The sequence below is a fragment of the Carassius auratus genome, chromosome 44 (genome assembly GCF_003368295.1).
Source record: "Carassius auratus strain Wakin chromosome 44, ASM336829v1, whole genome shotgun sequence".
NCBI classification, from domain to species: Eukaryota; Metazoa; Chordata; class Actinopteri; order Cypriniformes; family Cyprinidae; genus Carassius; species Carassius auratus.
Genome location: NC_039286.1, coordinates 4,509,503 through 4,533,384, shown reverse-complemented (window position 1 = coordinate 4,533,384; position 23,882 = coordinate 4,509,503). Strand labels below are relative to the sequence as shown.

At 36.5% G+C, this 23,882-nt stretch overlaps 3 protein-coding genes across 8 annotated transcripts; 2 read left to right on the top strand and 1 right to left on the bottom strand.

Annotated features, from left to right (window-relative positions):
• The first annotated feature begins 81 nt into the window (after positions 1-81).
• On the top strand, positions 82-10,111 carry LOC113062198 (DNA-binding protein RFX5-like). Of its 3 annotated transcripts, none has more exons than XM_026231854.1 (10): positions 82-140; positions 1,907-2,054; positions 2,647-2,680; positions 3,293-3,375; positions 3,589-3,708; positions 3,873-3,989; positions 4,336-4,414; positions 6,075-6,273; positions 6,687-6,781; positions 7,200-10,111. In XM_026231854.1, the coding sequence occupies exons 2-10, from the start codon at positions 1,963-1,965 to the stop codon at positions 8,172-8,174; spliced, it is 1,794 nt and encodes a 597-aa protein (XP_026087639.1). In that variant the 5' UTR covers positions 82-140; positions 1,907-1,962; the 3' UTR covers positions 8,175-10,111. The 3 variants fall into 3 exon arrangements, with proteins under 3 accessions (XP_026087639.1, XP_026087640.1, XP_026087641.1); XM_026231855.1 differs by lacking the exon at positions 82-140 and adding an exon at positions 176-204; XM_026231856.1 differs by lacking the exon at positions 82-140 and adding an exon at positions 223-329.
• A 2,063-nt stretch (positions 10,112-12,174) lies between these two features.
• LOC113062196 (ubiquitin carboxyl-terminal hydrolase MINDY-1-like) lies at positions 12,175-20,502 on the bottom strand. 3 transcript variants are annotated; one of them, XM_026231848.1, is made up of 11 exons: positions 20,279-20,502; positions 19,919-19,990; positions 18,748-19,773; positions 17,956-18,013; positions 17,454-17,518; positions 16,270-16,428; positions 16,089-16,191; positions 15,846-15,988; positions 14,026-14,214; positions 13,680-13,805; positions 12,175-12,786 (listed from the first exon to the last, which is right to left on the bottom strand). In XM_026231848.1, exons 3-11 carry the CDS (start codon positions 19,375-19,377, stop codon positions 12,706-12,708), a joined length of 1,554 nt encoding a protein of 517 aa, XP_026087633.1. In that variant the 5' UTR covers positions 19,378-19,773; positions 19,919-19,990; positions 20,279-20,502; the 3' UTR covers positions 12,175-12,705. The 3 variants fall into 3 exon arrangements, with proteins under 3 accessions (XP_026087633.1, XP_026087634.1, XP_026087635.1); XM_026231849.1 differs by having other exon boundaries at positions 20,301-20,502; XM_026231850.1 differs by lacking the exon at positions 19,919-19,990.
• Positions 20,503-21,248: 746 nt separating this feature from the next.
• Positions 21,249-23,860, top strand: LOC113062197 (protein AF1q-like). Of its 2 annotated transcripts, XM_026231851.1 has the most exons (3): positions 21,249-21,584; positions 22,883-22,956; positions 23,059-23,860. In XM_026231851.1, exons 2-3 carry the CDS (start codon positions 22,939-22,941, stop codon positions 23,320-23,322), a joined length of 282 nt encoding a protein of 93 aa, XP_026087636.1. In that variant the 5' UTR covers positions 21,249-21,584; positions 22,883-22,938; the 3' UTR covers positions 23,323-23,860. The 2 variants fall into 2 exon arrangements, with proteins under 2 accessions (XP_026087636.1, XP_026087637.1); XM_026231852.1 differs by lacking the exon at positions 22,883-22,956 and having other exon boundaries at positions 21,435-21,584.
• The last annotated feature ends 22 nt before the right edge of the window (positions 23,861-23,882 follow it).

The following is a 23,882-nucleotide window of genomic DNA, read 5'->3' as shown; positions in this document are numbered from 1 at the left end:
TCTTTTCATTCTGTATCCAAGTAGGATGACTCAGACCAGCCAACCAGCGTCGAGCTTTGCTTTGTAGTCAGGCAGACATAACACAGTCGTCCAATCACAAAATAAGCCGAAAGGGGATTTTTGCTCAATATTTGTCTCAGGTAGTTTCTTTTTCGTTTATAAAATAAACGGTACCATTATTTTGTATTTGAATGTGATATTGCAGTAGGTAAACTTTGAACAACGATTATAGGTTTATTTTATTAGAAAGGACAGGTATTTTAACGTAATAATCGATGGTTTTCGAAGCGTACAAGTGTGGCTAGCTAGCTCTATAGCAAGAGTCATTGGTAATGATATTAACGATAGTTAGCTTGTTTATACATATACTAAAAAACAATTATTTTTTATTTATTTATTTACAAACAATGTCATTAAGTTATGAAATACAATAAGGAAGTGTTCATTTATGTCGGTTTCGTTTAGTCGACGTCTCTTCGGCCTGTTTGAACTCATGTTAGCCTGTTAGCTGCTATGTCATGCTCATTTCAACTAGGCTGTTGTGAGGTTTATTCTTTAGTGATCAGTAAGCATTTGAGTTTGAGAATATGGTTAAGTTTAGCTAAAATGAGCTTTTGGTCATAAATAACCAATGGCTTGGTCTAGTTTCTGGTTGGTTGGCCTTTCAATACGCCCACAAAGAGACACACATGGGTGTAATCAACCAAACCTGTGCATGGTTCATATATGCTAGTCGTATATTAGATTAAATAATGCATTCAAATGATTAGAAGTGATCGGATTAGATCCTGGTATCATGCATACACCGGCTGAAAGCATCAGTTTCTTATGTTGAGTTCTTCATTGGGCGCGTTTGTGCTGGAAATGTCTGAACTTGGGCAGGAAAAACAGCCCTGCAGTATTTGGGCATGGTCGCTATCCGATTGACCTGACAACAGTTTCATGAGTGGCTGTATTTTCGAAATGGGGGGAAAAGATCTTGAGCGTTTAGACGTGGGAGAAGTAGGCGCTTGCGTGGTTTCATTTCGTGTTTACAGTCTGTGGCTGTAAGTGTAAACATGGCCTAAATATGTCAGTTTGTGGTGAAGCTGATCATCATTTGCGTAAATGTGATGAATTAAATACCAGTTTATAGATTGTTCTAAGAACATTTTAATATATTGTCTGCAGACTTTAAGTTGTTGTGCATATTAACCTGATAACTGTAACCCGCCCCTTGGTGGGCCCCCTACGTTTACTTCACTATATTACAATTAAGTCCTAATCTAATCATAACAAACTATATATCGTTGACAAGGTCTAAGACTCAAAAATATATATTTTTCCAATCTTTTTTTGTTTAAAATTATGTAGGAAAAGTAATAGATTAATTTATGGCAAGAGTGCACCTCAAAATCCTGCATCATAACAGGAGTTCTGAACTTTGTCAAAAAAAGAAAAGTATTCTGTGTTGCCTTTTTCTCTATCTCACTTTAGAAATCAACAGAAATTATATATCACTTGAAAACATAAAATCTCCAAATTCATCCTTCGAAACCCATTTTAGATTCAAATATTGCATCATCAAAATCATGTTAGAAAATGTTTTTAGTCATGAATTATAAAAATTTAGGTTTGGATCATGCACTTTCAAGTCTATGATCAAAAATGTGAGTGGCAGTTAAAGAAATACTATAAAACAGTTACTACAGATAAGGTCTAAAACTGCGACACCCTACAACTTTTACTGTTGATGTTTAATTGCATTGATCTAGTGTGTAAAGTTCTGGTTGCTTGCAGAATAATCTCTCGATCAACCTATAATTAATTTACTTTTTAAAATGCACTGTTGCATATTAGACACTCAGAATTAAAAGTTGGCCAAAACCTTATGCAGACACATACTAACATCTGCCTCATGTTCTAGAGCTTCAGGTCCAGGAGGGTTCTGAATGCAGTTTGTCGGTCCAGTGTGGTTGAGACATGGCAGAAGATCAGTTAAAGGCAGACGCCTCGGCTGGGGAGGGGGAGACGGAGCCCAGTATGCTGCTGCAGAAGCTCAAAAGCAACATTGCGTAAGAGCTGTTCATTTGTACTCTTTCTTCATTGCGGTTCAGATAGAATCTTAAGTCTTTTTTTCTGTTGAAATGGTGTGTCATGGTTAAAGTTAAGCAGAAGGTTTGTTGGTAGACCTGTACCATTAAGGGAATAGTTCACTCAAAAATGAAAAAATTTCAGACCATTCAAGATGCAGATGAGTTTGTTTCTTCATCAGAACAGATTTGGAGCAATTTAGCATCACATCATTTGCTCACCAATGGATCCTCTGCAGTGAATGGGTGCCGTCAGAATGAGAGTCCAAACAGCTGATAAAAACATCACAATAATCCACACTGGACTCCAGTCCATCATTATGAATCAAAAAGCTGCATGTTTGTTGTATGTAAGAAACAAATCCATCATTAAGGCATTCACTGCAGAGGATCCATTGGTGAGCAAATTATGTAATGCTTAATTTCTTCAAATCTGTTCTGATGAAGAAACCATCACATCAGCAGCTTGGATGACTTGATAGTTAGTTACTTAACAGCATGTTTTTTGGGTCAACATACATGAATGTTAATGTAAATGCAAATATCTGATTTTTTTTCTTCTATCTTTTCACAGTAAAAATGTGCAGGTTAAAGTGGACAAAATTTTGGTAAGTTTCTTAGAGGATAAAATAAAATGAAATGTTAGTCCTCTGAAATGTTATAATTTAAATCAAGTGTATTTCAATCTTATTTGAAACAAGAATATATCAGGGTGTCACTTTTTTTATAAGCTATAGCATGAACACAATAGTAGAAGTTTATACAATCTCTTTTATATACGTTTGAACCCACAACTATTACATTAGCAGTTAAGATCTCTTATCAATATAAAACCACTCATGTTTATATGTGACCCTGGACCATTAAACCAGTCTTAAGTGTCATTTTTTTTAAACTGAGATTTAATCATCATCTGAAAGCTGAATAAACAATATTTGGCAACTTTTTGAAAATCTGGAATCTGAGGATAAATATTGAGAAAAGGTGACTTTAAATATGTCTAAATGAAGTTCTTAGCAATGGATATTACTAATCAAAAATTACGTTTTGTTATATTTACACTAGGAAATGTACTAAATTTCTTCATGGAACCTGATCTTGACTTAATTTTTTTTATGTTTTACTTCACAGTCTTTCATCTTATTTGTACATTTACAGTGTTTTGATCACATTGTCTTGCCCTTATTCTGTCTTTCTCCTTGTGACATGTCTCCTCTCAGGAAGATGTACAGCGTTTCTCTGACAACGACAAGCTCTACCTTTACTTACAGCTACCCTCAGGTCCAGGAGCAGGAGAGAAGAGGTACATAAAATCACACAAATATACTTCACTCAGCCATTTTTTAAGTCTGTATGTTTTTAGTTGATAAATACTGAATATTAAATTAAAATATTCCATGTCCCTCAAGTCAGTTTTCTTAAATCCCAGCGATCAGGGTAGCTAAAAATAACACCGATGTGACCAGACATGTTATATGCGACACATGTTTGCAAACTGCTTCTCTGTGTGCACCAGTGGTGATTCAAACTCAGTCAACACGGCAGACCAGCTTCACACCTGCAACTGGATCCGTAGCCACTTGGAAGAACATCCTGACACCTGCCTGCCTAAACAAGATGTTTACGAGACATACCGGTGAGGACTGGGGTGTAGAATATTCACAAGTCTCTTATGCTGAGTTATTTCAAAGTAAACATTTTCCCTAGACTTTTAAGGCTCCATTATCTGTTTTGTTCTGTCCATGTTTGCAATTTGTAGCAAAAAATTGTGATTACTTACTGGCTTTTATATCTAAACAGGAAGCACTGTGACAACTTACAGCATCGGCCTCTAAGTGCAGCAAATTTTGGCAAAATCATCCGAGACATCTTCCCAAACATTAAAGCAAGAAGACTGGGTGGAAGAGGACAGTCCAAATATCCTTTGTCCCTAATTTCATTTAATTTGTATAAAACATAAAACCATATCTAGAGCAGACACCATAACATCAGAGTGAATTTGGATTCACCAATTTCATGAAAACGCATACACTCACACACTGTTTGAGATATTTAGATGGCTTTCTGCACATCATTAACACCCTTGATGCAGGTTTTATCTGTTATAGTTTGGTTTTTAAGATGTCTTGACATATATAAATTATCTCATTCCTTAAATTCATTCAAATTATTTAACTAAATTCAAACTAAAAGTCTGTTTTATTGTTTTATTTAATGAAACCTAATGTATATTTTCAGTGTCCCTTAACATAATTGCCAGCACATACTGCTATAGTGGGATACGTCGAAAGACAGTGTTAAACATGCCATTACTCCCTAACCTGGACCTCAAAAATGACCCGGTATGATTGTCTTCTTGACAATGGGCTGCCCTCGACTAAAAATGTTTTTGGTTGACTAGTAGTTGTTCATTTTAAGCATTAGTTGACTAATCACACGTTTATTATTAAACCATTTAATTGCCTACGTAGACTAATAACTGCTCAAGCACTTGCATAAAGCTTGCCATAGCACAGCGGTAGAAGTAATGATTTTGAATATGTCAGGGAAAAACAGTAAGATTAAACTGCATTAACATTTTAATAAACTAGTGTTTTCGGCTTAAAGCTGCGGTAGGGAACTTTTGACGCTCTAGCGGTTAATAAACAGAACTGCTTGCGTCTTGCGGAAGAACATCGTAGCCGGAACTACTTCTCTCTGTTTATGTCTATGAAGAATCACAAAGGTACTGGGTTACTCCGCCGCGGTACCCCCGAAGCAATCTAAAATAGTCTGAATATAAACACTTATTATAGTTGCACCCTAGTGATTCAGGACAAGCTAAAAACACGGTTTGGAAAATGGATTCATGGTGTACTCGCTTATTATATACATTTTTCTGCATTTTGAACACAAACAAAGTTACGGACCGCACCTCTGATTGGTTATTTTTTACCGGGAGCGATGGAGTTTCTGCAAATGGCAATAGGACCACTGGGAGGAGCCAGAGGAGCTTGATTTTTTTTTCACAGATTATCTGTCGCATATTCTACTGTCAGGACATAATGACAGGTTTAATAAATATGTAAAAAATAATTTTTTTACAAAAGTTCCCTACAGCACCTTTAAGTGGCGAATTCGGCGACACTGACTCGTCATCTCCACAGTAGTAGATGCATCTGCATTTAGGTTTCAGACAGATTAATTAATCTGAGAATATATATATATTTTCCGATTTTAAATGTTTTATTTCAAAGTAGACATTTCACTCTCTATAGATACATTTTTCATGTCTATAAGGCAACTATAGAGAAAGTTTTGCACTCAAGTTCACAGAGACAATGATGGCAGAACGCACATCCTGTTTGCTTTCATTATTTTACAAAAGCGCAATGTTTTGTTTTTATTGTGAGTGCACACAAATAAACATAGAGGCTTTACAGATTTGAAAGATGTATTACTCCTATCTGTGTGACCAAAATGAAGTATTTTAAGATCTAGTGTCCTCACCGACGCCTCCATCTGTCAAGCTGTGAGCGTGCTACTGATCAGACACTAGAATAGTGCACATTTTTCTAGGTTAACATTAGATTGAGTGGCCATGTAAAGTTGCTACTACTTGCATAATTCAGATGATAAACCATATTTGCGGTCAATGATTGATAGGCAAGCATTTAGATGTACTGTATTACAAAAAAAGAAAAAGAAAAATACAGCTGTTAACGATCTGTCCTGTTTCTGCAACTAATAACATTTTGGTTGACTAAGCCTCTTCTCGTCTTCTATTTGGGGGCAGCCCTACGTCTTACTACTGACATGTCTCATAATCTGTTTTCAGCATCAAAATCATGTCAGTGGCTGTCAACCCTTTTTCCCTTCTCCACACACACATTTTGCATGGTGGTCCAGAAAAAGGGTTGAAAGCCACTGATATAGGTTGTCAGTTATATTTTGGCTATAAGAAAAACATATGTTTTTGCTTAAATGTTCTGTTAATGTACCTATGTGATGTGCCACCTGCAGTCTGAACTGACAGAACTGGTGCAAACCTACAAGCAAGAGGTCACCGAAGCAGCCTGTGAACTCATCTGTGACTGGGCCCAGAAGATCCTGAAGCGCTCTTTTGACACGGTGGTAGAAATCGCACGCTTCCTCGTACAGGAGCACATCGTTAACCCACGCTGCAGTCAAGCTGAGCTCGTCACTTCAGCTGCTCTGGCAGGTACGTGCAAATAAATAGCAAGATTTCATGTTAAGTTTTGCTCAGCATTGTTGTGGTGTCATTGATGTACTATTGTAGTTATTGTTCATATTTTGAATTGGATTGTATTTTCCGTTTTCAATTCAATTTAAATGAAAGTTTCAGTAATTTTGTGTGCTTTAAAAGTGTCTATATAGTTTATATTAAGTATTAGTTTAATTTGGTAACACTTTACAACAAGAGTGCATTTGTAACATTAATATTAATGAAATCTGTAGAAGTAATGTTCCTTGTTAGAGTGGTAATTTCGACATGTACTAATACATTTAAAAAAAAAAAATTAAGTTAATAATTGAAATTTAATAACTCTGATTTTGCTACATTTCTTTTTTAGAGGTAAGCTACATTTATGATTTGTTTTTTGTTTTTCATAGGCGGACCTTCCAAACCTCATAAGGTAATCAAAAAGATTGCAGCAGCTTCCAGAGCAGGTGGAGCAGAAGAAGATAATGTCAGTGCAGAAAATAAGGTATTACTGGTCTGAAATTTGAACATCTTCGATTTTATATTAATGTTTCTTCAATCAAACTTCTCCCAGAATCATTAAGATTCATAAGTCAATAACTTGTGCACTAATCTCTGGAATAAAGTATCATCAAATATTTTTGTATAATGACTGTATAAATGCAATACCGTATAATTGTCCCAGTCGACTGATTTCTACTTTTATATTTCACGACTAAAAATATGATTTAATGGCCTTTTTTTTTTCTTTTCTTTTTTTAAGTAGCCATGTCATAAGTGAGATATTGTACAGTCAGCCAATCATTTTCACAAAAAATAAACCCAATAATGGCATCCTAAATCTGATCAGCTAATTATGTGCTAATTAGCAGTATTACATATTATAAATGGTAAATATAGTTCCTTTGTGATGTTTTTGGCAGCAAAAAGAGAAAGATGGTGTGGAACAGCTTCCATCCAATAAGCAGCAGGTCAGCGATAAACCAACCAATAAGGTTGAGTCTGCTCGAGTGGAGGCGTATATGAAGAAACTGCCTCAGCTCCTTCCCAGAGGCACTGTTCCAGAGAAAACCTCCCCACCAGCCGATTCGGGCAGCGTTCAAGTCACTTTGCCTATTACAGTCACAACGATACCTTCTCAACCAGGCGGCACAGTCCCCGTTATGATATTACCATCGGGTATGAGTCTCTCTTACCCAGAGCATGAGAAAACATCAGTCACGGTCAACACTTCTGCTGCTCCAACTCCAGTCGTCCAGAGAGCACGACCGGCAGCTCCTAAGAGGGGCCCTGACCCCTCCACCGCAGTGTCAGCTGCTGGTGTTACTCAGAAACGCAAAAGAGGACGACCCAGAAAGCAAAGACCTGAAGACATGGCACAGCAGGTACTGTCAGCCCCAACCTCAAATCCAGCTTTGCTCACGAGAGGAGTAATCCAAAAAGCCCTGCCTTCCTGTGCGCCAGCCGCTCCTTCACAGTTGGTGGAAATTGTGTTCCAGGACCAGCAAGGATTGATGCTAAGCCAACTTCCCACCATCCAGGAAGTGACAGATGCTGAGCATAGAGGTGTAGTGGTGCAATGTCAACCTGCAGCAGAACCTGAGAAGCAGCAGTCCATCCTGCTCATGCAAGGGCCAAACCAACCGGGTTACGAGCTGAGCCGCAGGATGGTCATCCAGCGTGCGCCGTTATCCAGAGAAGGAAGGCCGGCTCCCCAAGAAGTGCCACAGTCCACTCTTCCATACCTCCCACCGGCAACGTTATTAGAGGACAGAGGAGAAGTGGAAATTACCCTGACTCCTGTGGAGCCACAGGTCGATTCCATGCCAAACTCAGCAGGTATTCCCAGCTCCTTCGGCTCCTTGTTTGGAGAAACTCCAAAACCAGATGCCCCGTAACAGCAGCACAGCAACTGTCTCCTTTCTCCGAGACTTCTAAATGCGCAATGCTTTTCCAGTGCTTCTGTGAATGGCATACTAGTTTGTAGTCAAACTGAGGTGTACCATCTTGGCTGAGCTTGATTGGGTTTGTCTGCTTTCTGTGTAAAAAGATAGAACTAGAAGAAATGACGACCTGTCATTGTTGCCTTCAAACAGCAACTACACTCATATTTTCATATTATTAATACGAAAAATTCCTGAAGATTTCAGGAGTGCTTTTGAAGAGATTATAAATTAAAGTGGCCTAAAACAAAAGTTTTAACAAGAAAGAGTGAACTTTAAGAGCATTTGAAATTGAAAAACAGATATACTCACTAATAACAGTCCAGTCTGGTCCAGCTCAGTCATAAAACAAAAGGACTTCTAAAAAAAAAAAAAGAAAAAAGAAGAGAAATCACCATAGTTACCAATGAACTGCTTACCATCTGTCGGTGTTTATTGCCATACTCTGTGACATAAGAGGGCAGTTGGTCTTTTTTGCTCTAACCATCTTTGCATGTTTGTGTGTGTAAATATGAATTGAGACATTTGAGTGTGTTTTCTAGCTGTTCAGATGACAAAGAGTGGTTTTACGGGTTTGCGACTTCAGGGTTCTAAAAAAAAGTCCCTCCCTCACCCATTGATTGGGTTAATAGTTCAGTTTTCTTTAAACGTCACAATTAACAAAACTTCAAAATTACTACATCCAGTTGCTTTTGTGAAGGTCGAGAAGACACTACTGGTTCAGATGGTGCATAGCGTAGGTGAATGCAAAAACAAAGTATGCAAATGAGGCTGTGATTTCGGGATTCTTCTCAAAGCCCCGCCCCCTGCGTTCAGCTCTGTCCAGTCGTTCTCTTACAACAACGTAATTTAGCACTTAACAGATGTAAATAGTTGATCTGTGAGCCCAGAAGGATATCTTCATAGGTAAAGTGTACCAGAACTAATTTAAAACGTTTTATTTTCCAAATGTATAGCCATCGTCACTATATTGATACTATGGAATATTATTATTATTAGTTACTAGTAAAGTGTGCTCTGTCACCCTAAAGGCATGTAAAAAAAAATAGAAGATATTAAAATTTCTGAAATTTGATTATATTATTTAAATTTAAACTGAAATATGGACTAATTATTTATTTATTCAAATTGTACAAATCTTGAGCCACAACAGCATCTTTTTGTCTAGATTATCATATCTTAAAGGAGAATTTTACTCTATTTTTATAGCCTTGGATTGCTGTATTTTTTTACTAGTTGTTTTCAGATATTACACTTGATCTTAGCCATAAATGTGAGGGGGGAAATTTAGTTTAATTCGAAAAATTTCTACTGTAGCAGTTTTATGAATATTATTTAATGCGCTTTATTACATTTGAAGGTATTGAAAGGCTATGAATTGGGAGAAAAAATATCTCCTTTAAGGTTCAAGCTCAATGAAGGCTGTTTGTGGTTAATAGAGGTTTAATAGGCACTTAATGTAAAACAAAGCCACTCCAATTATGAATAAAAGATTTGGAGGCAGATGTTACTATTTATTCAGATATTGTAGTAATATATGTGAGATGGGAAATGACTAGTGATAATTTTACTATGGATAATGGTGCTTTAAAAAAGCTGAACGGGTTTAACTGACTACACAAATGATTGTGATTCACATCGCAGTGATTTCACCAATCAGCAATCTGACTGCACTTAATGCAGCTTTGCATTCTGGTACAAAGGTTGCAAATCAGACAACCTGCTAGCATTAGCATAAATTGCATTTAGGTTTGTGTAATGAATGTGCTGTATATGTCATGTTTAATTCTGAATTAACATGGCTGCTTAATTTACTCAAGGTTTAAAGTTTGATTCTAACCAAAACGAATGGATTTGTTTTTTCTTTGAATTACAGGAGCTTTTATTTTGTACAGTGTGATGTTGCTTTTTGATCATTTTTGTATATTATATATTTTTTCCCTCTTAAAGGAATAGTTAATTGAAATATAAAAATGTATTCATCCTCCGGCCACCCAAGATGTTGATCAGTTTGTTTTTCATCTGAACATTTTTGGAGAAATTTAGTATTGGAGGGGTGTGGATTATTGCGATGTTTCTCTCAGCTGTTTGTACTCTCATTCTGACGGCACCCATTCACTACAGAGGATCCGTTGCTGAGCAAGTGATGTTGGGGTAAATATCTCCAAATCTGAAGAAAAAACAAACTTGGAAACATACTGAATGGCCTCAGAGTGAGTACATTTTCAGCAAATTTTCATTCCTGACTGAACATTTCCTATGAAGGCAGTGCACTAGTCTAATATTCTGCCTCATTTGCAGTCTTGAGATTTGAATACTAATATTATATCCTAATATCCAGACAACAGCAATTTAGTATCCTGTGAAATAAAATATCAGACTTCCAATTTAAAAAAAACACGTTAACAAGAAAACTTGTAATTTACATTAATGAACAGCAAATAGTTTACGAAGTAATTTGTTTAGAGTGTTCTAGTTTGCAATATTTTAAAGAATGACTGAACAGTGGGACGTTAGATTAATATGAATCTAACAAACTGTGTAATTATAAAGCAGTGAATGATCAGATTTGACAGATCTGGGACAGCAGAGTACTTGTAAAGTGATTGAAAGCAGCTTATTTCATGGGAAATAAACATGGACAATGACATATGATCATTTATATCTGTTTATGGATATATTATTCATATCCTCTGTCCACTGACAATGTTGTTTTTGTTGTTGCAAGTACAATTTCACACCACAGAAATAGAAATGTAACATGTTCAGTACTACATAGTGCCTCATACAAACCACTGTGCTCTGTAAATATCCAATTTCTTTGCATTATTTATGAGGTTGTTATTTTGTTCTGAAGCATTGAGTGGATTATTTGTTTAAACTCTTTGGTAAAGTTTCTCAAAAAAAGAAAAAACCAAAATGACACGCTGATCTCACGAGTGCCTCGAGATGCCGAGCGTGTGTTGTAATAATTACCCATCAGTGTTGGTAATTCTCATGTTTCATTGTGACAAACTCCAAATAAACCTAGCGCAAACATGTCTAGCACATTCACTTCTCACTGAGTCATGTAGAATTGTTGGAATTTGCTTAAGTGTTCATTGGTTGTGCGTGTCAGTACTATGCCATTTTTATCCTAGACATCTAACACGTCTAATGTTATGATCTGATTATCACCTTTTTTTAGTCAGTCCATGCATGGTTTGTGTATTGAATATGTTTTAAAGAGTTGTTACAAAGCATCTGATATTCGTTTGGAGTTGCGCCGTTTCTTTCAAAAACATCTGAACCCTGGTGTTTGTCTTGCACTTTAATTTTCTTAACGGAAAGCACACAGGGGAGAAAAAGATGAAATGGAGCACCTCGTATGTTATTTGTTTTTGTACTTACAATCCTCTTTTTGAAAATGTATGCTTTTTGTATTTCATGTTAAAACTGTACAATTGGACATCTTCCATATATATATATATATATATATATATATAAAAAGAAATGATCTCTGACTGTGAGCACATCTTCATAAATCAGCACTAATAAACAATATGATGTTTCTTTATATCAAGTGTTGTAACCACTTCCTCCATGTTCACATTTATTCAATTATACATGTATTTAAGTGGCTGAAAGGGACTTAAATCTAACTTGCATTTTTCAATAGTATTGTTTTTTTTTGTAGAAACCATTTTTGTAGGATTATTTGAATTGAATTATTTAAAAACAATCCTTTGTAACGAATGTCTCCATTCCCACTAATGAATTTTAATGCATCCTTGTTAAATAGAAGTATTCATTTCTTTCTTTTTTTTTTTTTTTTTAATGACCCAAACTTTTTTAAATGTTCCCTTTAGAAAAGATTTTCACAAGTGCTTTCAGACTTTTGGAGCCCACTGTAGGCTATGTGTAATACTAAACCATGTATGTTTGCCAAATGATTTTAACAACCGCTCCAAAAAATGCTGCACTTAAGTCTCTTTATTCCAGACATTTCATAAATCAATGGTCACGCATTTCCTGTTAACACATAGGTGGCTTTTATTAGCTCAGCTTACAGGGTCCAGGGAGCTCCACAGTGTGCTGAGGCAATCAAAGCACAGTCCTGTGTAAATAGTATACTGTGCATCACTGAATGAAAAGCCAATGACCAGTAACTATGTACAGATCAACTTGAGACAGTAGTATTTCAGTGTAATATTAAATTCTTATTACAATACCTGATAACTTACCATTACAGTCTTCAATCTTTAATGGCATAGTTAGGAGCTCCACAGTAGCACTCAAACAAATTCTCATTAATGCTTAGAAACAACTGCTACATTTATTTGATCCAGTACACAAACGATGAGCAACAGTTCCAACCACAAGGATAAAGGAAAGGCAAGAACAAGGGGATCAACTGTACTGTAAAGGCAGGCTTGGCATTGGGACCACAGGAAGTCTTTTGTTTCAGTAATGGTAACTGAAGCTGAACTGGCTTTGAGAGTCTGGCTTAAAGAATACAGCAATCTGAGTCGTCCTTCTTTTCCCGGCGCCTCTGTCCTCCGTGCTGAGACGCGGCCTGACCTCGCATCTGCAGGGATATGAAGAAAGTACACATTTAGAGATCAATTTCACTACTGCAGAAACCTTTAACAGAGCGGGTAAAAGTTTAAAAAAGGGCATATGCAATATATTCTATTATATTCTATTAATTATATTCTATTAATTTGCCTTTTTTTTTTTTTTTTTAAGAATTCTGAGTTTACATCTAATTCGTTTTACGTTTCTGCCACAGGGCAACTTTTTATCTCACAATTATTTTTTAATAGTTTTTTCTCTATATCTTTTCTCATAATTGCAGGAACAAAAGACAAAATAAGATATAAACTTGTGAGAAAAAAAGTCTGAATCATAAAATAAAAATTCATTTAAGTTTTAAGTCAACTTAAGTTACCACATCATGATAGTTCATAGAAAATCCTTTAAAATGTCATAAAAACTAATACAAGTTTGTAACAACATGAAGATGAGTAAATGACGACAGAATCTTTTTTTTTGGGGGGGGGGGGGGGTGAATGGGTTTTAGGCTTCATAAGCTTTCATAAGATTTTTTATAATATAAGAACAATTTCTGAAGAATCATCTGACTCTGAAGCCATCACAGGAATTAATGGCATTTTAAAATATTAAAAAACATTTATTTCACATTTATTTTTCCATGTATTGATCAAATAAATGCAGCCTTGGTAAACATAAGAGACTTATTTAAACAATCTTTGAACAGGAGTGTACTTTGAGACAAGTATGTTTAAATCATTCATGAATCTACTCTTATGTAAACCACTGCACTGAATGCAACAATTTACACTCACTCAGACACTCATTCTGCCAGGGTTTCATGAATAAGGCCAGTTTAATATCAAAGAATGCTTCCCTAAAGTTTCATGCAAAAGAATTCCCTTCTGAAGGGCAGACAGGAAGTACCTGGTGCTGTTGTGTTTGTGGCTGCTGGTACTCCTCCTGCTGTAGCTGTCTGGCCAGCTCAAGATCACTCATGGGTCCAGGAGCGTCACCCTGCCGCTGCTGCAGAGACATCGCCACCAGGTAGTCCTGGATAACACATTCAAACATTCACTGAGTCAATCTCAAGCCAGTGTTGGTGTGTATGTCAACATAAAACTAATTCTCAATGCAATTCTACTTCTGAGTGAAATAATGTAGCATTCTTTTTTGCACTGGGATCTCAAGGAGGTGCTACATGTTAGGCTTTGATATTATTGGGTACTTTTATACCTACATGATAGCAAAAAGAAAGGCAAATCTTAATCACCTGGTCGATCTGCATTTGCTGCTGTTGTGCAGAGGGCTGGCTGGCTCCTGTGGGTTTCTGGGAAGGGTGACACAATCTGAAGTCCGAGTCACAGAAATTCCCATCGCCCTCCACATTATGGAGACTCTCCCACACTACGCTCTCCTCCTGCAGGAAACCCTGATCTGTGACCAGCAGGTAAAGGTGACCCTGAAATAAGATGTTGAAGAATGTTGGTAACAGTTGACGGTAGCCATTGACTTCCAACTTATTTTGTTTATTTTTTTGCACTATGAAAGTCAATTGTTGCAGTTTAGTTGCCAGCATTGTCCAAAATATCTTCTTTTGTGTCCCGCAGCTGAAAGAAATCCATATAGTAACAGTTTTCTAACATGTTATGTTTAAATATGCAAATAAGGCATTATCTAATTAAATATGCACTTAAAAATTGTCCAGTACAAATATCAGAAGATTCATTTTGTTCAGGGCCGGCCCGCGGCATAGGCGGAGGCAAATGCTAAGGGCGCCACTCATAGGGGCAACAGAATGAGTGAACGAGTGAATTATTATTATTTTTTTTTTTACATATTTTTTTTTATAATAGGCTACTATTTAAAAACCATTAATTCGAAATACTACCAAATAAAGCAAAAAAAAAAAAAAGTCCGGCTCTTCGATCTTCCCCCGCCCATCGAGTGCTTGAAGTGCGTCAGAAACAGAGCGCGCGACGATCAGTTGTTGGTAATTTGTTGTGTAGCGTGCCTGACGCCGCATCCAATGTACACAGCACTGCTTTTGTTAACACACAGCTCGTAGAAACGGGCCTGGCAGCTCGCGCCAGTTCTAGACACGGTGAAAGTTTCCTGATTGTGACGGAAGGCCGAATATACATGACACATTATAAATGAGCATAGTCTGCGATAGATACAGTGCCAAAAAGAAGAGAAGAGGATAAAGACAGAGGTAAAGAGATGTAGTGAAAGAACAATTTATTGCATAGGAGTAAGATACTATAATTTCATGGCAGTTATTTTTACCTTAAACTTAATGTTAGCAGTTGTTCTGAGTTCTGAGTCCCCAGACTGTGATTTTGTACAATCATGTCAGTTTTAAGACGCATTTTTCTTTTCTTTTCTTTTAAGATCACTTTTTTTTATTAATGTTTTACTCTACAGTTGTGCAGTTTTGGGGGGATACAGTACAGGCCAAAAGTTTGGAAACATTGCTATTTTTAATGTTTTTGAAAGAAGTTTCTTCTGCTCATCAAGCCTGCATTTATTTGATCAAAAATACAGAAAAAATGTAATATTGTGATATATTATTTCAATTTAAAATAATTTGTTTTCAATTTATTATACTTTAAATTATCATTTATTTCTGTGATGCAAATTTTTTTCAGCATCATTACTCCATTCTTCAGTGTCACATGTGACATCCAGTCTATCACATGATCATTTAGAAATCATTCTAATATGATGATTTATTATGAGTGTTGGAAACAGTCCTGCTGTAATGTGTGTGTGTGTGTATATATGCTAAATCATGAACACAATGACAGGGTGAAATGGGCTGTGATGCATGGGGCGCCAAGTAAAATCTTGCCTAGGGCAGCAAATTGGTCAGGGCCGGCCCTGATTTTGTTAGTATATTAGACTCAAAGTTTTGAATAGAGGGGCTCTATAAATCAGCAACGGACAGAAAAAAATATTTTTTAAATATTTTTGAGGCATAAAATGTTAAAATCGTTTTTTGGTGGGTTTAAAGCCTCTTGACGTCGCTGGGGTTGTTATAATCAGCTTAGCTGCTATGGAGAGTGTTGGTGTGGGAAGACTGATAAACACCTTGTGCTTTATCATAGTGCTGAAGTGGTTGTTCCTGAAAAACCCAGACAGTTCGCCCTCCTTGGCTGTCGTGTTGAGCTCACACAGGCCGTGATACGACAGCTGGGTTGCTGTGGACTCCAAAAACTGCTCTGCTATCAAACCTGTCAACAAACAGACATTAAGACTTACCTTCAGCTTTAATACAATGGAGCCCACACAATATCTGAGCCATTCATGTATAAGAAATAACATCAAATGTACCTTCGCTGACTTGACTGCTATCTGTCGAGTGCTTGAACTCTATGATCTTCTCCACCAGTTGGTTGTAGCTGAGTTTGCCCACTGCAGACACCACCTCAGGACTCTGGAGAAGAATAGAGCACTTATACCGTTGTTTGGATTTACCGAATTCATACATTAGAGCCATTTTCTGCTGACGTACCTGTGGGTCAACAAGCCAGCCGTGGTAGAGCGGGATGTCAAGCAGATCAAAGACGATGCATTCAGGCGTGTACTCGAAATCGGACACACCTGTGAAACGCACATTAACGTCGAGGCCCGTGGAAAACTTCGGCAGCACAGCCATCGCGTCGCTCATGTTCTGTGAAGGGAATGAAAAATACTGCATAATATAAAGGCTTCTGAGGTAAACAGCACACCAGTACATGGTGCTCTTTCAGGGTCAATTATCACGGTTATGTTACTGACCTCGGCATGTGAGATCTTGAGATTTCTGGGTCAAGTGGAGCAATATTTACCACAAAACAAAGCTAACCTATTAAGCTGAAATCATGTAGACTGCATTTTAAAAATGCCATAAATTAATAAATGCGTTACAGTTTATATTTTTGGGGTCAGTTTCTTCAGAAACCATTATAACATGCTGATTTGGTGGTCAAGAAACATTTTCTATTGTTAATATACAAAACAGTTGTGCTGCTTACAACTTTTGTGGAAACTATCATAATTTTTATGGATTATTTGATGAATAGATATTTCAAAAGAAAAGCTTTTATTTGAAATATTTTGTAGAAATATTAATGCATTTATCACTGTTGACAAATTAATGACATCCTTGCTGAATAAAAGTAACTAATTTCTTATTTTTTTATGTTTTAATAATCCTTGATTATATCTATTTCCAGTTCTCAACACAAGCCATGTCTATGTCTATGTTCAGAAAAAATATATAATCTAAAATATTCCAAAATAAATCATGTATACATATTTCATTTATATTATCTGCGTACACACAAGCCATTTAAATAATAAAAATGATAATTATATAAAAATGTAAATATATCTTGCATGAGCTTTTGTTCTTCTATTGAATCCATCTAATTTTCAATCATGAGCAAAAACAAACAGCAACAGCACATGAACAAAAGGAGGCTTTCATTTGTGCAACCATAAGCACAAACACACGTTAATTGTTGGAATTGTTGGGGCTCACAAGCTTTCATTCATAGATTGAATGCCCATTCACAATATCTGATTGTATATGTCTTTTAGTTCAGAGGTTTCCAAAACAGCTCTCTGCTTAACATCTTAATAATATTTACTAGACACATGCTGAAGATCTGTGCAGAGCTGAGCCTGTTACACTTGTTCTCCCACACAATCTACCTGCTGGAAATTGAGCTCCATCCCCTCTGCTCTCTCCCGCGGTTTGATGGACAGCACACATTCACCTGGAACAAGAATAGAATCAGACTTAAGCACTTTAAGTGAATTCTCATCTTTGGGTGAACTATTACTTTAAACATCTGGACTAGTAATGATTCAAACCCATCGAGGTGTCCGAAAGTATTGCCATTGTGTCCTTGAGCAAGGTGCTTAACCTTAACCCTAAAAGCATCTTCTAATTTACTACTTAAACAAAGAGCAGGGACATAGGTATAATCTGTGATTGGGGTGCCATTAGTGACACTGAAACTACAACTTCTTCTCAAGTCACACTAGCCATCTGTTTCCAACCATAAAGTTGACTGTGGTACATCACTAGAGCTCCTTAACTTATCAGAGTCCATTACCAGGAAAGATGTGCTGTGACTCTTTGTGTTTTAATATAATTTGATATAACATATTGAAACAGATACAGCATGTCCAGTGCTGGAAAACATCGTACCAAGGTGAGCCATCAGCTCTTCAGTGGTGATCACTTCCGTCTGAGCCGGTAACTTCACCTGAAGAATAGACATAAGAGTTCATACGATTCGTATTTTACACACATGTAATTACCTAAAGTACACCCACATGAAATTCACAAACTGCTTTTAGTCATGGCACACCCTCCTCTACATTTTTTGTCTTCTATTTTCCTGAATGTGTTATCAGTGTTTTACCAAAAGCTGAAATCGTGTTTATACAGTAACACACAGGAACAGATAAGAAGAGTCACGAGTCTATTACTAGGTCACTGAAAAGTCAGTTTATTCAGCTAAATACTGCCATTATTGATTACAATGGATTTTCTATATTTGTATATGCACTACAGTTCAAAAGTCTGGGGTCGGTAAGATTTTGTAATGTTTTTAAGTAAGCCTCACCAAGGCCATTTTATAAAAAATACAACAAAACAGTATTATTGTGAAATATTATTACAATTTAAAATAACTACTTTATATTTTAATATATTTTAAAATCAAAATGTAGCTGAATTTTCAACATGGTTATTCCAGTCTTCAGGGTTGCTTGTCTTGTTTTTTGTTCAGTAATTTTGTCAGATGACTTTAAAAAAGTTTCTTTCACATCATTAAAGCAAACAGTGTGCAAGTTATAAGCAGAAGTTTAATATTTATTTGGGTTTGTTCAAACAGTTTAAGTGATGTGTGCTTGCATTAGTAAACACCACACATGATGTACTTGTTTTTAACCATGTGTTTGTACTATGACAAGCAGGTAATGCTGCAAGGCTTACCTTCCACCGCAACAACAGGATGTTCATGATGGCAATCAGGGGGCAGGGCCCGTTCTCGCTCTGTGTGATAATAGCAGTCTTCTTCTCTTTCCAGGTAATCCACTTGACAAAATAATATGCCGGCATGCTAGGCTCTGATGCCCTTGTAGCCCCTTCACAGGCCCCTCTGCTCCCTTGAGAGGGGACTTGGTTGCCATCCTCAGCAGATTTGGATGAAATCAAAGGTCTATCAGGAGGAATCCCATTAGTCTCCTCGGAGAACTCCAGACTGGCCACAGAGAAACTGGGCGTCACCTCTGATTGGCTGGGCGTGTAGGATTGGCTATTGATGATCTCAGATTCAGCGGTTTTGTCTTGGCTTTTACTGGTAGAAGACAGAGTTGCGTTAACTCCATCTTCAAGAGAAGCTGTGGTTGTTAGAGGATTTTTGCATGTGTTAATGTCATCTTTTATAAGGTGTGAACTACTCCTGGAGGGTTCCTCAGCGTTGCTGACACCCTCTTTTTGGCTGACTTTTTTATCCTGTGGTTTAGCAGCATCAAAGTCCTCTTTTTTGGTTGTGTTTAACTGCTGTCCCTCAGAAATGCCTATAATCTCACCATCAACGGTGTCTGGGCAGGAATCTGCCATGACTTGACAGGTGAGATTAAGTGCTTATAATTAACAGAGCCAATTAAACTTGGGTGGAAAGCCGATAAAAAAATGAATTAAAAAAATCTGGTAGTGACTGTTCTTTTCTCCAGAATGTTATTTTTGCTTACTTCATATTTCTTTGTTTTAGTTTTTGGACCCACGTTTCTGTCCGTGTCAGTCTTTTAAAAGCAATCGCTTACACCAAAAGCTAGATAATTACATCGATTTCTTCTTAAGTTAAAACCTTGGTACTTTCTTGCTTTCACGCCACATCCATCACCGGTATGCAGAGGAGGAAACGGTTAAAGTGGACGTTTTTCAGCACACCTCTGCCTAGTCGTGTTGTTTTTGAGTTGCCTAAAACTGGGAACCGCTGAGTCACAGGGAGGCTTTCTGTGGATGCACATAAAGCATGTCAGCATTCACAAACTCTACATGTGCAAAAATACGAGCTTCAGAGTTACAATAATTTGTTCGGCAAAACTATTTCATGCATAATAATTAGAAATGCTGGAAAACCCTTAGGGTTCGTTTTCACCTGATCACTGAAGGGTGATGCTCTGAAGGTTAAGAAGGTTTTTATGACCTCATATTTAGAATTTCCCAAACTCTAAAACAAACAGAAAGAAATTTAGATAAGATTCACTTACTAAACTGAAAAGTGAAATTGAGCGATTGTTATTTTTTTTAACAAAAAACACTGCAGATGAGTTTGTTAATAAAAAACTGTCTACACAAGGATTGTGTGTTTTCAGAACAACAAGGTATTTATTTCCCAATCTATTAGCAAAAAAAACAACAACTTCAACTTAGTACAGTCTGAGAACTCATTAACATATTAATGCATGCTTACAATCTTGATAAGAGTAACTTAAGTAGTTTACTCCACATTACTTACAACAGCAGCAGCACAAATTTACCATCTCGTCCTTTCTCCGGGTCTTTAAAAACCTTCTTCTTTACCTCTAAAACATAGATTGTAAAATACAGTAATCCAGTGAAGGCGTCTGACTGAAATCTACAGTTTCTTCTCTCTACCCGTCCGGCTGATACAGCGCCTTTCTTTTACTGTCTATGTACAGCGCACGTCACTCCAGACTCTTTCCGTAATCTTGTTTTTGCCTGTCTCACTTCCGGTGCCTGTGTTTGTAAACAGTGACGTCAAGTCGGAAGCTCATTTACTCTTTATAACTATATCACTACGATATTTTTTATACTTGGCAAAGTGTCATGTTAGGTCATAATGACAACAATGTTGCGGTAAAATATTTTTTAATATATTAAAGCCATAAATGTATGGGATTTTAATTATTATCAGTTATCTAGTGGCATCTCGTGGTGGGAGGATGGAAGTGCATGTTCGAGTGGTGAGTAAATAATAAAAGATCTTTTTTTTCTTTCCCGATATATAACGATACCTGCAATGCAATTGAGTAATCTTGTAAAACACACCAATAAACACACTTTATTCCATAACCTTTTAGATTTCAGAAGTACCATAATACCCTTATTTTTTATTTCACTGACTGCTTTGCAGCTAGCACACTGTAGGGTACAACGATGTACTACATTTAGTAAATGTTTAACTCTACCTCTTAAACTGCATTGATTATGTTTTTGTATTACTGTAAATATCTGTTTGCACACTGTAAATGTCTATCGTGATTTTAATATTAATATATTGAAAGATTTACAGTCTGCGTCTCTGGTGTTCACTAAATGAAAGTAAATATTCACATTCTAAAACTGTGCTTTTTATTATGCTGAAATTATCAATAAATTTCCGTATTGCGTGCATTGGAAAGATGGGTCAATCTACCTGATGGACGGTAAACTCAGCCAATCAACAAGCAGCACTAACATCACACAACAGACGACTCCACATGCAAAAACAATTGGTCGTTAACAAATGCAAACGCGGACCACAAAACTACTAACATACACCCATAAATGCAGTAACTAGTTTTTGCTTTTTATTAGAACAGCAGATCAGCCACGCCCACTTTACGCTAATTATGCACCTGATCCCCTTCAGTCACGCACAGAAGGTGGGCGGGACTAATATAAATCTCTGGTGATGTTGGGTGCGGCTGGTCCATGCTGAGCAGCCGGCGATAAGATCGAGACCAAATAGAGAGCATCTTCTATTCTTACTGCAAACCAGCTTGGAATTCAAAGAGAGAGAACCTGATTACATACTAAGGGTATGATTTTTTTTTCTTTTCTTTTTGTCCCCCACTTGTTTGAGCAATATTTTTGTTTTAATTCCTTGCATTACAAATTATTTTGGTGTTCCATCACATATGCATGATGTCCAGTCTGACTAAATTAATATGATCTCATTTGTCAGCTAAAAATAAGATAACATCTTTTACAAGTAAATGTTTTTGCTTCAGCCCTATTTATTAAGGTTAGTTGCTTGTAATCCGTTCTTACCCTGATTTGCTCTTGCGCTCTCTCTTCTTACTACTGTACTGAAGCATCCCTGAAATGCTTTGTCATGAGATGCGCCATCACTATTTTTGGGGCTCTCTTTTAATAGATGTGCACGTGAGATGCTACTGCTCCTACTGAAAAGAAAAACGAAAAAGAAAAACCTTGCATGTTATTTCTGATGGTCATTTAATTTAAGGACCTCATCCACCGATTGTCTCTCAAATTTGGGCGTGTACAGCCGCTGCATTGTGTAATGTGTGATCACATCTAAATCACCTAACGACGCGACGGGATCGTGTACAATTAAAGTGGCTTCATCCTAATCATTAGCTTTCATGTGTTTTTAAAACTGCAGCTTCCAAATGATCTCTTCTTTGTAGCGAAAAGATTATGCTGCTTTGTTCTTATTCCTAAGGTATTAAATCTCGCATCTAATTATAATATATTAATATATAATTAGATGGCAGAAGTGTGGACACCATCATGTCGTTCATTCTTCTGCATATTTACTGTTTTTGTTGCCACAACAGTTTTATTATTACATTATATATTATTATTATTACAGCCTTCCTTTAACACGGATATTAAAGTTATTTGCACATGTGAGCTGCTTACATTCTATTGTCAGGTCATAAATCTTGCACCTGTAAGATCTTAAATCATTCATCTCATTGTAGTATATTAATATAATTAGATGATCATATAGACATTTTTGAACATGATATTTAAGTTTTTTGTTATCACTGTTTTATTATTTCTTCATCATTTTGATAAGTTGTTGTTTTTACCAGTAGTACATTTATACTATATTTCTCCTTTGACGTGTAGGTGTGAAACTTATTTTTACATGTAAATTGTTTGCATTAAATTGTTATAACTTATTATTTTTTTAAATAATAATACATTTTATAATAACAAGTAATACATTATATAATTGAAATATTAGTTTATACTTAATATAGTCATTCTATTTATTATTTTATATTATATTTTCGCCTTTGGCCTGCATATGAAAGTTGTTTTACAGATTGCTCACAAATTGCTCAAGTTTCCCTGAAAATAGCAGGTGACTGAAAATAGCTCATCAGGAGTGGGATCACTTGGGTTTCTAAATAGAAAGCAATGTATTCTGTGAAACAAGTTAGTTCAGATATCACCTTTATTATTTAATTTATGATTCAAATAGATATCTGCTTGTCAACGGTGCAGTGCTGATCTTTCAAAACTCTTCTTAATGTACAGATCAAAATGCTAGACACAACCAGCAGCCAGTTCAACTCCTTCCTGTTTTGGAGGCAGCCCATCCCATTGCTGGACCTGTCAGAGCTGGAAGACATTGGCATTTCTAATGCCAAGTCCAAAGAATGGAAGTCAACCAAGAGCTCCCAAAAACCCCTGGGACAGGAGGAAGAAGAGGATTTAGAGCTATTAAAGTACTCCTCCTTCAACTACTGGAAAGAGCCCATCCCTAGTATCGATACCTTGGATTTCTGCCTGCTGTTATAAGACTCTGCGACACAATTCTCAGTTCCCAATCAAAATCTGTGTTTAAAGCTACAGTGGTTACACCGATTATCTACTTCGATCTGATATTAATGAATACAAGAGTCATATATCCTGCCTTTCTTGTTAAACCATGTCAGTAAACTGTGATAACAGAGTTCTTGTTTGATTAATCAGTAGGGCATTACTGAATATGGATGTGTTGGTATATTATTGCCCTGTAAACTATAAATGTGACTGCTCAGTTGGCCATCAAATAAGATTTCCAGATTCTAATCCACCAAATTCACTTCAAGGCAAGGGGATTCAAAACAAATAAGAAATCTAAAACTGTATAATATTATTGTCACATTATTTGTAATATTAATTCATACAGTAATTTTTACGGTAGTTTAAACTGGAGTCTCACTTAAAAGTATTGAATCGATTTGTCCATGTTTAAATGCACTGCCCCCCCCCCACCCCCCCGTAATGTTTGATGACAAATGTCATACGCCAATTAAAGTGAGCTTGCTGCTAAATGAATAAAAATGCATCTGTATTCATGTTTCATTTATCATTTT